Source organism: Balaenoptera physalus, assembly GCF_965194825.1.
Source record: "Balaenoptera physalus genome assembly, chromosome: 15".
Classification (NCBI taxonomy): domain Eukaryota; kingdom Metazoa; phylum Chordata; class Mammalia; order Artiodactyla; family Balaenopteridae; genus Balaenoptera; species Balaenoptera physalus.
Window position 1 is genome coordinate 74344066 of NC_138894.1, and position 13131 is coordinate 74357196.

A 13131-nucleotide genomic window follows, 5' to 3' on the forward strand; every position below is an offset into this window, starting at 1 on the left:
GCCGGTGCCCTCGGTCCCCCCCTCCCCTTTTCCCCCCTAGACGAGGAAGAGGAGCTCAGAGGAGCCGAAAGCAGCTCAGGAGGCGGCCAGGACAGCAGACACCAGCTCGAAGCCACCGTTCCCAGCAGGAAAGTTGCGGAGCATTGGAGGCCGCTCGAGAGCGGATACACCACAGCTCAGGCCGCGGGGGGCAGGAGAGGACGGTACCCAATTGCCATCTCCCTTCAACCATAGTAGTCTCTCTCGTTCCAGAGCGCGGGGAGCTACGGACGGGGGGGCGGCATTCCGCGCGGCGCGCGAGAGGCACAGGGTCTCAGCTGCCGAGCCCTTCGCGCTTCAGGGTCTCTTGACACGCCCCTGAGCCTCCAGCAGCGTTTTGTTGAGATTCCTGCTCGCCTCCTTGCAGTTGGAGGAAAGGGAATCGAGTGCACGCACAATCCTCCTGAGATCAGGTGGAAGGAGCCCTTCAGGACAACGACTGTTCGGAGCCCCTTCCCATTTGGGGGGGTGGGGGGAGCGGGGGGCGAGGCTGGATCCCGGAGACTCGGGAGACTAGTATAAACAACCCCCCTTTGGCGGGATGGGAGCCATAGGGTTTCTGTGGCTGCTGCTGCTGCTTTCACCGGCAGCCTCAGGCTCCGGGACCGGGACCGAGACCGGCCAGCGCGTGGGCTCACCAGCCATGGGGCCGGCGCTGCAGCCCCGGGAGCCGCTCAGCTACTCGCGTCTGCAGAGGAAGAGCCTGGCGGTGGACTTTGTGGTACCCTCTCTCTTTCGCGTCTATGCTCGGGACCTGCTGCTGCCGCCGCCGTCCCCTTCGGAGCCGAGGGCTGGCCGGCTGGAGGCGCGCGGCTCGCTGGCTCTTGACTGCGCCCCACTGCTTAGGCTGGTGGGGCCACCACCCGGCGCCAGCTCTCCCGCCCCGGCCCGGGCACGGACGCTGTCCAGGGTGCTGAAGGGAGGCTCGGTTCGCAAGCTCCGGCGCGCCAAGCAGCTGGTGCTGGAGCTGGGAGAGGAGGCGATCCTTGAGGGCTGTGTAGGGCCCCCAGAGGAGGCGACTGCGGGGCTGCTCCAGTTCAACCTCACTGAGCTGTTCAGCTGGTGGATTCGCCACGGCGAAGGACGGCTGAGGATCCGCCTGATGCCCGAGAAGAAGGCGTCGGAAGTGGGCAGAGAGGGAAGGCTGTCCTCTGCGATCCGCACCTCCCAGCCCCGCCTTCTCTTCCAGATCTTCGCGACCGGGACTGGTGAGCAGCTCCCGCCCGAACGTTTCGGGATTTGGTTTCTTACAGGCATCATTTGCAACCACTATCAACTAACCCTCGTTTCCAAAACCTCAGCCCGCGGTTCTTAGCTTTCTTTTCTCCTTCCACAAACCTTCTTCCCCAGTTAGACTGTATTTTCTTATTTTCTCCCTGAACGCAGTCACTCCCCAAGGGACTCTCCTTTCCTCCCCAGCAACCAAGTTGGGAAAAAAGTTTCCTGTTCTTGGAAGAATGACTCTTTCTACTGACTTTACACAGGGTCTCAGCCAAGATTGGATGCCCTTCTGGGGCTCCTGGGACAGTTGAAATCCCTCTAGTCTGTGTTCTGAGAGCTTGGTTCTAGATCTCAAAACTGTTGCCCTTCTTCTTTTCGCTTTGTTCCTTTTCCTGGCCTCCACAGATTTTGGAAATGTGATACACTTTCTCAGGGAATATAGAACTCCTTTTCATATTACTGAATCCCACCCAGCTATCCCATCCAAAAGTTGGCTTACCTAGAAATTGCCTCTTCTTCATTAATTCATTCTGCTCTCCACCTAACCCCAGGCTGCTATCCACTCACAGACTCTTGTTCTTCCTCTCAGATGTGTTGGGAGAGCCCCAGAGGAACTAAGGGACAGGGGACAGGAGGGAGCTGTGGAGAGAGGGAGCAAAGTTGCCAAGATTGTTTCCTTTGGGGAGTCACTCTGAAGCCAGGAAGAGACAATAGTTGATTTCCCTTTCTTTCCCTGTCCCCAGTTCCTTCTCTCCAATTCTTAGCTTGAATATCTGCAGCAACAGATCTGGATGACAGTCTCTGGCAGGCCTGTTTCACTGCAGATCTCTCTGCTGGAGACTCCTGAAATGGGGTTTCTGTTTCATTTACTCTCATTTTCTTCCCATATTCACTGAGTTGGGGGTGTGTATTCAGGCACTTACTTCTAACTCTTCCCATAATATCCTTTGACTGGGAAAACCAGGTGGCTTTGAATGGATGTTTCTCTTGTAAGACCACTGGGGAAAGGCTTGTCAATAAAATACACAATGTAAATGAATGAGAAAGCACGGAAAAGAAAGCATGCCTTTTAAAAGCCTACACTAATTTCATTGGGCAAAACCCAGCATCTTTTCTATCATTCTTGTTGTCAGAAATAAATGAAATTCTTATGCTCCACTGGTTACTAATGTCTTGTATTCATTGGATGGAAAGCATTGAAAAAAAGCCCATTGTAGAGCTACAAGTATCTCCCATGCTTGTCCCAACACACACACATGCTCCCACATATACCCAATAGTCTAATACAGCAGGGATATTCAGAAGCTGAGGTTTCTCAGTCATTGCAGAGAAAACATACTGGTATGTGGTCCCCATGGAAAACAGAGTCTGGATGCATATTTCAGCGTTAGCATTAGTGACATTGGCACCTAAAATGACCCCTTTGTGTCCAGTGTTGGAATTTACACTAGCTCATGGTAAGAGACAGGGTCTGATGAATTTGACAGTGCCTTCTGTGAACTGAGATAGGAGGCCAATACTGTTGTCTCACTACAGATACTTTTATTTTTTTGGAACTAATTTATTTATTTATATATTTTTTAACATCTTTATTGGAGTATAATTACTTCACAATGGTGTGTTAGTTTCTGCTTTATAACAAAGTGAATCAGCTATACATATACACATATCCCCATATCTCCTCCCTCTTGCGTCTCCCTCCCACTCTCCCTATCCCACCCCTCTAGGTGTTCATAAAGCACCGAGCTGATCTCCCTGTGCTATGCAGCTGCTTCCCACTAGCTATCTGTTTTACATGTGGTAGTGTATATATGTCCATGCCACTCTCTCACTTCGTCCCAGCTTACCCTTCCCCCTCCCCATGTCCTCAGGTCCATTCTCTACATCTGCATCTTTATTCCTGTCCTGCCCCTAGGTTCTTCAGAACTATATATATTTTTTTTTCTTTTTTTTTTTTTAGATTCCATCTATATGTGTTAGCGTATGGTATTTGTTTTTCTCTCTTTGACTTACTTCACTCTGTATGACAGTCTCTAGGTCCATCCACCTCACTACAAGTAACTCAATTTCATTTCTTTTTATGGCTGAGTAATATTCCATTGTATATATGTGTCATATCTTCTTTACCACTCATCTGTCGATGGACACTTAGGTTGCTTGCATGTCCTGGCTATTGTAAATAGAGCTACAATGAACATTGTGGTACATGACTCTTTTTGAATTATGGTTTTCTCAGGGTATATGCCCAGTAGTGGGATTGCTGGGTCATATGGTAGTTCTATTTTTAGTTTTTTAAGGAACCTCCATACACTACAGATACTTTTGTAAAGAACACCTGTGCTTTAATGTTGTCTTGGCTTCTGTGGTTTATACATACTACATTCTCTTTTAGTGCCTAATGTTTTTGTAATGGATATAAAAATTATTTCTCTGGGAATGCAGATTTTCTTCCACTTTCATGTCTCTGAGCATCTCTGGAACCTTCCCATCACTTCTTGTTAAATGACCATAGGCCCTAGCAGTCTAGATGTTGATAGGCAAAAGGGGCCCTTTCTACAGCCCTGAACTTACCTATTATAAACAAGCAGGTTGCTGGAAGTTATCAGTGTTGCCTGTGAAGAGTCACACGCTTAATGCTTTTGAAGAATATACTCCAGTCAAGCGTTAGATAGGGAGTTGAAGCTGCCGAGTGAGGGAGTTTCATGTAGAGATTAGTGTGCTCCAGGAGCTGCTCTGCTACTGGCAGTAGGGAAGCACAATGAACATCCCACGTCCTCCGTCAGCAACACAGTCCGTTTGGCAGCTGGACCAAGCCCTTATGCATCATTCGATGCATCTAGCAATGCTGGTTTTAGAAAGAGCCAGGATTCTGCTATTACAAGGCTAGAAATTTTGGCCAAGCATTTTTCGTCAGGCTTGGGATCAAATGATTATTGATGGGATCAAATAAGACACTAAGTGTAACTGAATGAGCTCCCCATGACCTCCAGAGAGACAGACAGCTTACTGAAAAGCACTTCAGGCCTTGTGGTGACCACACTTGGAACAGGCTGGACTCTCCTGCTCTGAGACATATGCTGTCTGCAGTTAGGCAGCTGGCCATGCAGGACTAGAGGCCTAGCTTCTCGCTTTACCACTGCCTCCCCAACCTCATTTAGATATGATCTCCACTGCAGACTCCCTGTGGAGGGAGTGGACACACCCTTCCATATCATGTTTCATGTTTGGGGCAGCATATACTATTGTGGTTTCATTCATTTTCTTGTATGAAAACTGAAGCTTAGGTTCTCACACTTGGATTGATTTTGCTATTTATCATGTTTGAGGAAATGGGTTTATTCTTTTTATATAGGCTCTGATTTATAGAAAAGGCATTTACCTGTTCTGTGACATAGGATCTTCAATTAAGCAAGGGAAAATAGGCACAACTCAGTAAATTTCTCCCTGCTTCTGCCCGAGTAACTAGTGGTCTGGTCTGGAGGGGCGTGATCTAGCTGATAGGACTATCTGTGGGGAGGGAAGAGGAGAGGATGGGTCTTCTTCCACCCCTTGTGTTGAGGGGCCTGGGGCAGTCCATTTGTCTCAGACTAAAGACGGGGTACCAAACCTGAGCAGGACCATGGCTAGGAATGTGGTAAAAAATGGCAAGCACCTAGTCAGGACAAAGCAATACCTTCATATCATTTGCAGTTTGGGCTATCTGACAGAACAAAAGAATGTCTAAGAGGCCTTATAATTCATGACATACTAATGTCTTTTCTTTTTGGGTTGTTTTGAATTCATAAATGGGATCGACGTTTCAAAGTCTGAAGTAGTTCCCCAGAGCACCCATTCATGGAAAAGAGGTAGAGAGACAGCTGCTGGGACTGTACAAATGGTGTGCACTATCTTGGGACAGCCCAAACCTCAAAAAAGTTGTCTGCCTGGAGGCTACCACATTGCCCATAGCTCCACTTTGTAACCTGTTTTGTAGATGTTTTGACATCTTGCTTCTGCCATCCTCCATGAAGAGGCCTAGAGGATAATGACCTGTGGGGTAAGAGGGCCTGTTTCCCTGTTAATACCCTCCTTCCCACTCCAAGAAAGGGGATATATGATTTGGGACTTTATATGTACCATGGAGAGGCCTAAGCAATTTAGAGTAGGTGTATGCAATGCAATACCCCTTGACCCTTGACCTCACATAACTGTCAGTTCCTTCCCATTTCATTTCTGGAAAGGGCAAAGAGATAGAAGGAAGATAGAGAGGAAACTGGAGCTCCCAGAGGGATATCAGTTATTGGAGGTGAATTGGGAGGGTTGGAACTAGTCCAGAGAAGAGCAGAGAGCTAATTTAAGAGTGGAAGGGACTGATTTATGATGAAAGATGAAAAGAATTAAATATATATGGCTGGGCTAAGTGGCGATGAAGGGAAAGCCATGGTAACAATCTACAAATCTCTGAGGAGGGAAAGTGGCAGTGAAGAAGAAGAGTTATTTAGTGTGGCCCACAGAAGTAATAGGATGAGACTCTCAGAAGGAAACTTCAGGTTGGATATCAGGGAAACCTTATTTTCTGAAATTGATATTCCTCTGACTATGGAATGGAATTCCAAGGGAGCAAAAGAGTAAGGTGAGATGTGGGTCAGACAAGCCACAGCATTCATAATTAATCAGTTCTATATTTTCAAATGTTGAGAAGCCGCAACAGGCAGGAGAGCCAGGATGGGGACCAGTGGCAGGAATCAGGATATTCTGGGTTACAACTCTTGAGACTCTCTGGGTATTGATGTTTCCAGGGGGAAAAGAAAATAACTGCATATGTAACTCTGAAGTTTGTGGGAAGTGCTTACAAGAAGATCGTTAGTATCTTGGAAAAAATATTTTGAAATTACTGAGTTTATTTTTCTCTGTCCCTAGATTAAACAGAGTGTTTCTCTGGGGTTTTTGTATATTCAATAGGGGGAGGCACACTCACCTAGGACTATGCATCTAAGATGCATTTATAGGTGTGTGTGGCATCAAGTCCTTGGGCAAGACAAAAGGTAGCCGGGTCTTGAGAAGATGAGATCAGTTCTAGGTTTGGTGAACTCCTACCGGCTACTGAAAACCCTTTGAAATGCTGAGAATACATTCAGCTGTTTGAAAGATGGGATTCGTCTAAATCCAGTTGACTCTTTCACAGATTTACAAAAGAGAAATAAGATTCATAAGGGTTTTGTGTGTGGGATGTTGGAGGAGAGTGTTATCGTTAATATAAATGAGTGCTTTTATAAGGCAGTTTGTCTGCTGAAGGTGAAGAGGGATGGGCCTGCGGGTAGGAGAAGAGAAGGAGAGTTGTGTGAGCAAAAGCTGCAGCCTGCTGCCACTCTTCGCATTACTGCCTGACAACTTCACTTCATAGAAATTTGCCCAGCCTGATTTATAAAGGACATTTTGCTTTTTTTTTTTTTATTTTTTTAAATTTTTTTTCATTTTGCTTTTTTAAATAGCCATTCTTGATGTCCTGTTATAGGTGTATGGAACTTTATAATTTATAAATCACTTTAATATTTATTATTGTTACCAATCCTATAGTAGGAAGAGCTAATATTTGCTTTATTTTATAAATGGAGTAACTGGAATCCAGAAGTTTGATAATACTTTTTCAAGGACATTCAGATAGAAAGTTTTAGAACTGGAAACTTTCATTTATGTGTTGAGAGGTTATGAGTTGCTAGAGGGTGTGGTAGGTACTGACTAGGACCACAGATCCTGCCTTCAAATCAGAGCTCTTTCCCCTACAGGAATCATCTCAAGGTTCATATTATAAACAACCAAAACATATAAATAGAGGAAAAGCTTTACATTATCTTTGTCAGAAGGCCGTACAATAAATATTTGGTGGGCAATAGCCATGACTTGGAAATTTTTCTTAAAATCGTTTTTTTTTTTTGAAAGTTGTTTTGTTTGTTTGTTTTTTAATTGAGGAGGTGAATTTTTAAAAATATTCGTTTATTTATTTATTTGGCTGTGCTGGGTCTTCACTGTGGCACACGGGATCTAGTTCCCCGACCAGGGATCAAACCTGGGCCCCCTGCACTGGGAATGCAGAATCTTAACCACTGGACCACCAGGAAAGTACCACATTTCTTAAAATCTTTAAGGCCCAGTTTCATCTTTGAAAAATGGGTATAGTAATAGTTCCTATCTCAAGATGTCATCATGAATATTAAATTAGATGATGCATGTAAATCCTTAACCCAATGCCTGACACATCATAAACTGCTCCATCAATGTGAACAATTATAATTTTTCCTAGAAGCAGCAACACCCCAGCATCTGGTTGTGTAGGTTGTGCGCTCTACAATTCCAGGGGTTCTATATACATTTTAGCCTATTTGAATGGTGCCATCTGGAGTTGTGCAGTCCTCATGTGTGGCAATATGTGGCAACCCTGGCAGAAACTGTGATACTGTGCGTTCCCCATGCAACTAACTTCTAACTCCTAAGAGATGAGAGGTGAGATCCAGTGGAAATGGGGAGTGGCCAGGGTGGTAGTTTCTATTGTCCAATCATGGAAGGCCTGATTTTCCCAGAAATATACATGAGAAGGGGCGTTGAGGTGTGGTATTTACTTTATTCCTATCAACTATTATCCTCTTACAGGTCTTTTGACCGTGGATTCAGTCCAGAGATTCAAGTGGCATATTTACAATCCAATTCTTTGTTCTTCTGTAGAAATAAACCAAGCCTTAACTTTGTGAAAGTATGAAAACTAATGCCAAGGAAGAAAAAGAGGAATTACAGAACAGTGGTTTTTAGATGGTGGGTCTTCCCTGAGAGTGATCTGTGCAGTCCAGGCCCCACCATGTCCACAGACATGCTGGACCACTGGCCTCTGATTACTCCTTTATTGTAATTAGCTGGAGCTGTGCCCTTCCTATACATTTCTAGCCTCACTCTTCATTGTCAGATGGAGAGATGGAAAGTCCTAAATGGTTAATGGACATGAGCCCATGAAAAGCAATTAAATCTTTGAAATTCCATGGAGACACATAGCCCAGGGACTTGAATGGGAGGCTGACTTAGGAAAGTACCTCAACCTAAAATAAGCTGTTAAGCATCTACACTGGATTTTATAGGTGGTGGGTTTTTTTGTGAGCCAGAGATGAGCCATTGCCTCCAAAAGATGCACATGGACATCATCTCTGCTTGGGAGTAGAAGAAGATGGGTGTTGGTGAGGATGGTTATAGGTCCAGGGGTCATGTGGGAGAGCTGCAAATAGAACTAGCAAGGAGCCCTGTGGATGCCTTCTTCCTTAGAGCCATTGCCTTGCCCTCCGATCTAGGTTGTGGCCAGTGTTTCTTAACCTAGTGATGACCTGGGCTCTTTCACACAGTAAAGGTGTGAGATAGGAGCAGTTAAAAGTGAGTGCTGGCCGGTGGTGAGGTAGTAGAGGCGGGGAGGTAACCCAGTGCCTTTTTGGGTGAGCCACATTTCTCAGAACAACTTTTTTTTTCTTCAGTAAATCTTGTGATGAATTTTCCAGCTGGACTGTTCTGAGCTCGGGTCCTTTCCCAGGGAAATTCTGTCAGATTCATTTAGTGATATAACCTAGGCATTCCAGAAAGTGGGAGGCCCCAGAACAGGGCAGGAGGAGAGCTCCCTTGGGGCAGATTCACCTAACCAAATGGTTAATTAAGGGTCTTTTTCCTTGAATCGTCCCTTTCTGGCTAAGTAACAACAGGTGCATGAAGAGGTAGGCAGTCAGAATTCCCTGGAGTAAGGAAAATGCTAAAGGGTAGGTATGAAAAAAAAGTATGAAAGTAAAAAATGGAAATCTAAGCAAGCTTAAAGGAAATCAGGCAACTAGCCAAAAGAAATCAGAAGGAAAATCTAAACCATTGGCTGTATTTTTCTTTTTCTCTTATTTATGTTTTATTCAGTTTTCCCTGGAATATAGGTTCATGAGGGTGGGCATGGGCAGAATTCCTCTATGGATCCTTTTTACATTCTCAGCCCAGATAATTAAAATAAGTATTCTTCAGTGAACAGAACACTTGATTAGGAGCTAGGAGGCCTAGATTCTATTACGATATTTTCCTTTATTGGATTTGAAATAGTATGCAACTCCCTTAAACTCCTTGAGCCTCTGGGTGTTTGTTCCTAAAGGAGATAATACAGATCTTGTCTTGACTAACTCATGGATTCGCTACGAGAATTGTATGAGATAACCTATGTGGAAGGCTTCAGTCTGGATTATTCAGAAATAAATATATAGGGCAGTAGAAAAAATTAATATACAAGATCATGAAAGGTACTGAGATTCTGCTTTATCCATCCATGGTTTCAGCCAACCCTTGGCGTTAGGAGCAGCTGTACAAGGTCCCAGAGTTTGAGGCAGGCCTTAAGTTTCAGTTAACAGCCCAGAAGAACTGAGAAGGGGTTGTGTAGCCCTTCCCCAAGGTTCCTAAAGTGAGGTTCTTTCATTGAAATCAGTTTGCTCAATTCCAGAATTTTCTGGAAATGGATCTCTGGTAGTGGGACATAGGAACCTGTATTTTAGCATCAGAAAATGATTTGTTTTTTAATTAAGGGACGACAAATATAATAAAGTGGATTGAGTGCATTGATCTTGTGTACAGCTTGATGGTAATTCACATATACAACATCCATATAATCACCATCCAGATGAAGATGCAGAACATTTCTAGCATCCCCAGAAAGCTTGCTCCTGCCCTTTTGCAGTCGGTATCCACCCCCTAACTAAGGTAACCATCCTTATCATCCATTAGTTTTGTCTATTTTTGAATTTCATGTAGATGGAATCATATCATAAGTACTATTTTGTGTCTGGCTTTTTTTACTCAACATGATTTCTGTGGGGTTCATCAATGTCGTTGTGTGTACCAGCATTCTTTCTTTCTTTTTCTTAAATTGCTGCGTTGTATTCCTTTATATGAACATAACACCATTTATTTATACATTTTCCTATCAAGGAATTGGACTTGTGCAAAATCAAAAGTAAAAGGTCCTATTCTAAATAATGGGTAAAATAATAAGTCAAAGATTTGGGGTTGAAGCCCAAGGCTACTTATTTTCTTCTTTGACCTTCAGTTTTTCTTATTTGTAAAGTGAGAAAAATAATACCCACCTCCCAGGGTTACTGTGAGAATTAAATAGGATAAGGCATGTAGTAAGCCCTGACACACAGTTGGTATTCAACAAGTGTTAATTTTTTCCCCAGTTCTTGATTATATTTCTTCCATTGGTGGCCAGAATGGATTCTTCAAAAGCTTCCTAAAGCAGGGAAGGGAGGGCCTTGTTACAAATGAGGTCATTAACTCACAGAGGGAAAAGTAACAACCAAGGACCATGTAAGTTACATGTAATAACTCTTAATTTTATTTTAAATAAGTAAAACATTTTAAATAAAACAAATATTTCTACCACTCAGTCAGAATTAACAAATGAAATATTCAATAAATAAATCAAAAATTTCAAAACTCTTTGGTCTTACATTCAGGTCAAAGAAGAGAAAAAAATGTAGAGGGGACAGAAAAAGGTGGGCAGAAACACAACAATATTTATATAAAGAGAGAGAGAAAAATGAGAATGACAGAGATATAAGTGGAGAAACTGAGGAATGTATAAGAAGAGGTAACCCAGGAAAATAGAAGGCAGGAATTATCTTCTGGACACTGCAATGCATAGATATAGAAAAAGAGACCAAAAGAGTGACAGAAAGAGAAAGGGGAGATGGGGAGGGAAGGAGGAGGGAAGGAACACTTGATTATTTTTGGTCTGGAAGGATTATCTTTGCCCTGGTGTCTGAACTTACGACCAACATTATATAATGGTCATTTTCAATTTTATTGACGTATAATTCACATATAATAAAATGCACCTATTTTAAGTGTTTGATTTGTTTGATAAATGTATACATCTGTGTAATCACCGTCTTAACTATTACAGTATATAGAACATTTCTGTCAACCCCTAAAAGGTCTTTCTTGACCTTTTGCAGTGAACCCCCTGTACGTCCTGCCCTAGGCAATGTCTGATTTTATTTCTATCGCAATATATTAGTTTTGTCTATTCTGGAGGTTCATATAAATGGAGTCATACAGTATATTCTGTTTTGTGTCTGGCTTCTTTCACTTAGAATTCCAATGCTTTTAAGATTTTTTTGTGTAGTTGTATGTATTAGTAGTTTGTTTCTTTTTATTGCTGAATAGTATCTCATTGTATGAACATACAAGTTGATCCTTGAACAACACGGGTTTGAAGTGCGAGGGTCCACTTATATGTGGATTTTTTTCAACAGTAAATACTACACAGTCTGCAGTGGTTTGAATCCACTGATGTGGAACGACAGATATGGAGGAACTGAACCCTGTATTGGGAGGGCCGAATATAAGTTATATGCAGGTTTTCAACTGTAAGGAGGGTAGGTGCCCCTAACTTCTGCATTGTTTAAGCGTCAACTGTATTACAATTTATTTATCCATTCATCTGTTGATGGACCATTAAATTGTTTCAAGTTTGGCGCTCTCATGACTAAAGCTGTTATGAACATTTTGTGTATAATTCATTTTGTGGACATATGTTGTCAATTCTCTTAAATCAATTATGGAATTGTTGGATTGTATGGTAAATGCATGTTTAACATTATTAGAAATTGCAAAACTATTTTTCCAAGGTAGCTGTACCATATTATACTCTCATCAGTGATGTATGAGAGTTCTACTTGCTCCATCCACATCCTTGAAAATACTTGGCATTGTCAATGTGTGGTGGCATTTCATTGTGGTTTTAATTTGTATTTCTATGTATTGGTTATCCAACATTGCATAGGAAATCACCCCTAAAGTTAGTGGCTGAAAATAATAATAAATAATTTATTATCTTTTATAGTTCCTGTGAGTTAGGAATTTGGGAACAGCCTGACTTGGTGCTTTTTGCGTGGAGTCTCTCATTGTGGTCAGATTGCGGGCAGATATCAGCCAAAACTGCAGTCATCTTAAAGCTTGACTGTGGCTGCAGGATTTACTTACAAGGTGCTTTGATCACATGGCTGGCCATCTGATGCTGGCTACTGATGGGGTCTCAGTTCTTCACCAGGTGGTCCTCTCCACAGGACTGTTGGAACATCCTTGTGACCTGGTGTCTGGCTTCCCTCAGACTGAGCATCTATTGAGGTGATCATATGGTTTTTCTACTTCTACTTTATTTTTTTGATAAATATGATGAACTACAGTATTTAATGTTCAAATGTTGAATTAGCTTTAAATTCCCTGGATAAACCCCACATGGGCATGACTTATTCTCCTTTTTACATATTGTTGGATCAGCTCACTAATACCTTGTTGAGGATTTCTGCATGTTCAGGAAGATTACTGGTCTATAGATTTCTTTTCGTGTCTTTGACAAGCTTTAGGGTCTAGGTAATGCTGGGATCATAAAATGAGTTGGGAAGTGCTCCCTCTTCTTTTTCCTGGAAGAGAATTGTAGTTTTTTCTTTCTTCAATTATTTTTAGTAGAATTTGTTACTGAAGCCATCTTGGCCTGGTGTAGTCTTTGCTGGAGGGTTTTTAATTACTAAGTAGATTTATTTAATAATTATAGGATTATTCAGATTATCTGTTTATTTTTGAGTGAATTTTAGCAGTTTGTTTGTATCCTTAAAGAAATTGGTTCATTTCATCTAATTTGTTGAATTAATGCAAGTTAGGTTGTTCATAATATTCCCTTATTTTTTTTATGTCTGTAGGGTCAGTAGTGATATCCCTTCTTTTACTCTTGATGCTGGTAATTTGCATCATCTCTCTCTTTTCTTTGTCATCATTCTGGCTAGAGAATGACCAATTTACCAATTTTATTAAATTAAAAAAAAACTTTTGTGATAT

The 13131-nt window shown here is 42.5% G+C and overlaps 1 protein-coding gene across 1 annotated transcript in view; it reads left to right on the forward strand.

The window, feature by feature from the left end:
* Window positions 1-580: 580 nt before the first annotated feature.
* LOC309643919 (ALK tyrosine kinase receptor-like) overlaps window positions 581-13131 on the forward strand; it is a gene marked incomplete at its 5' end in the record, with an annotated part of 406911 nt that continues 394360 nt past the window's right edge. Inside the window, one exon of the mRNA XM_082427083.1 lies at window positions 581-1247. Coding sequence (XP_082283209.1) covers window positions 581-1247 — 667 coding nt within the window. The remainder of the gene's footprint in view (window positions 1248-13131) is intronic.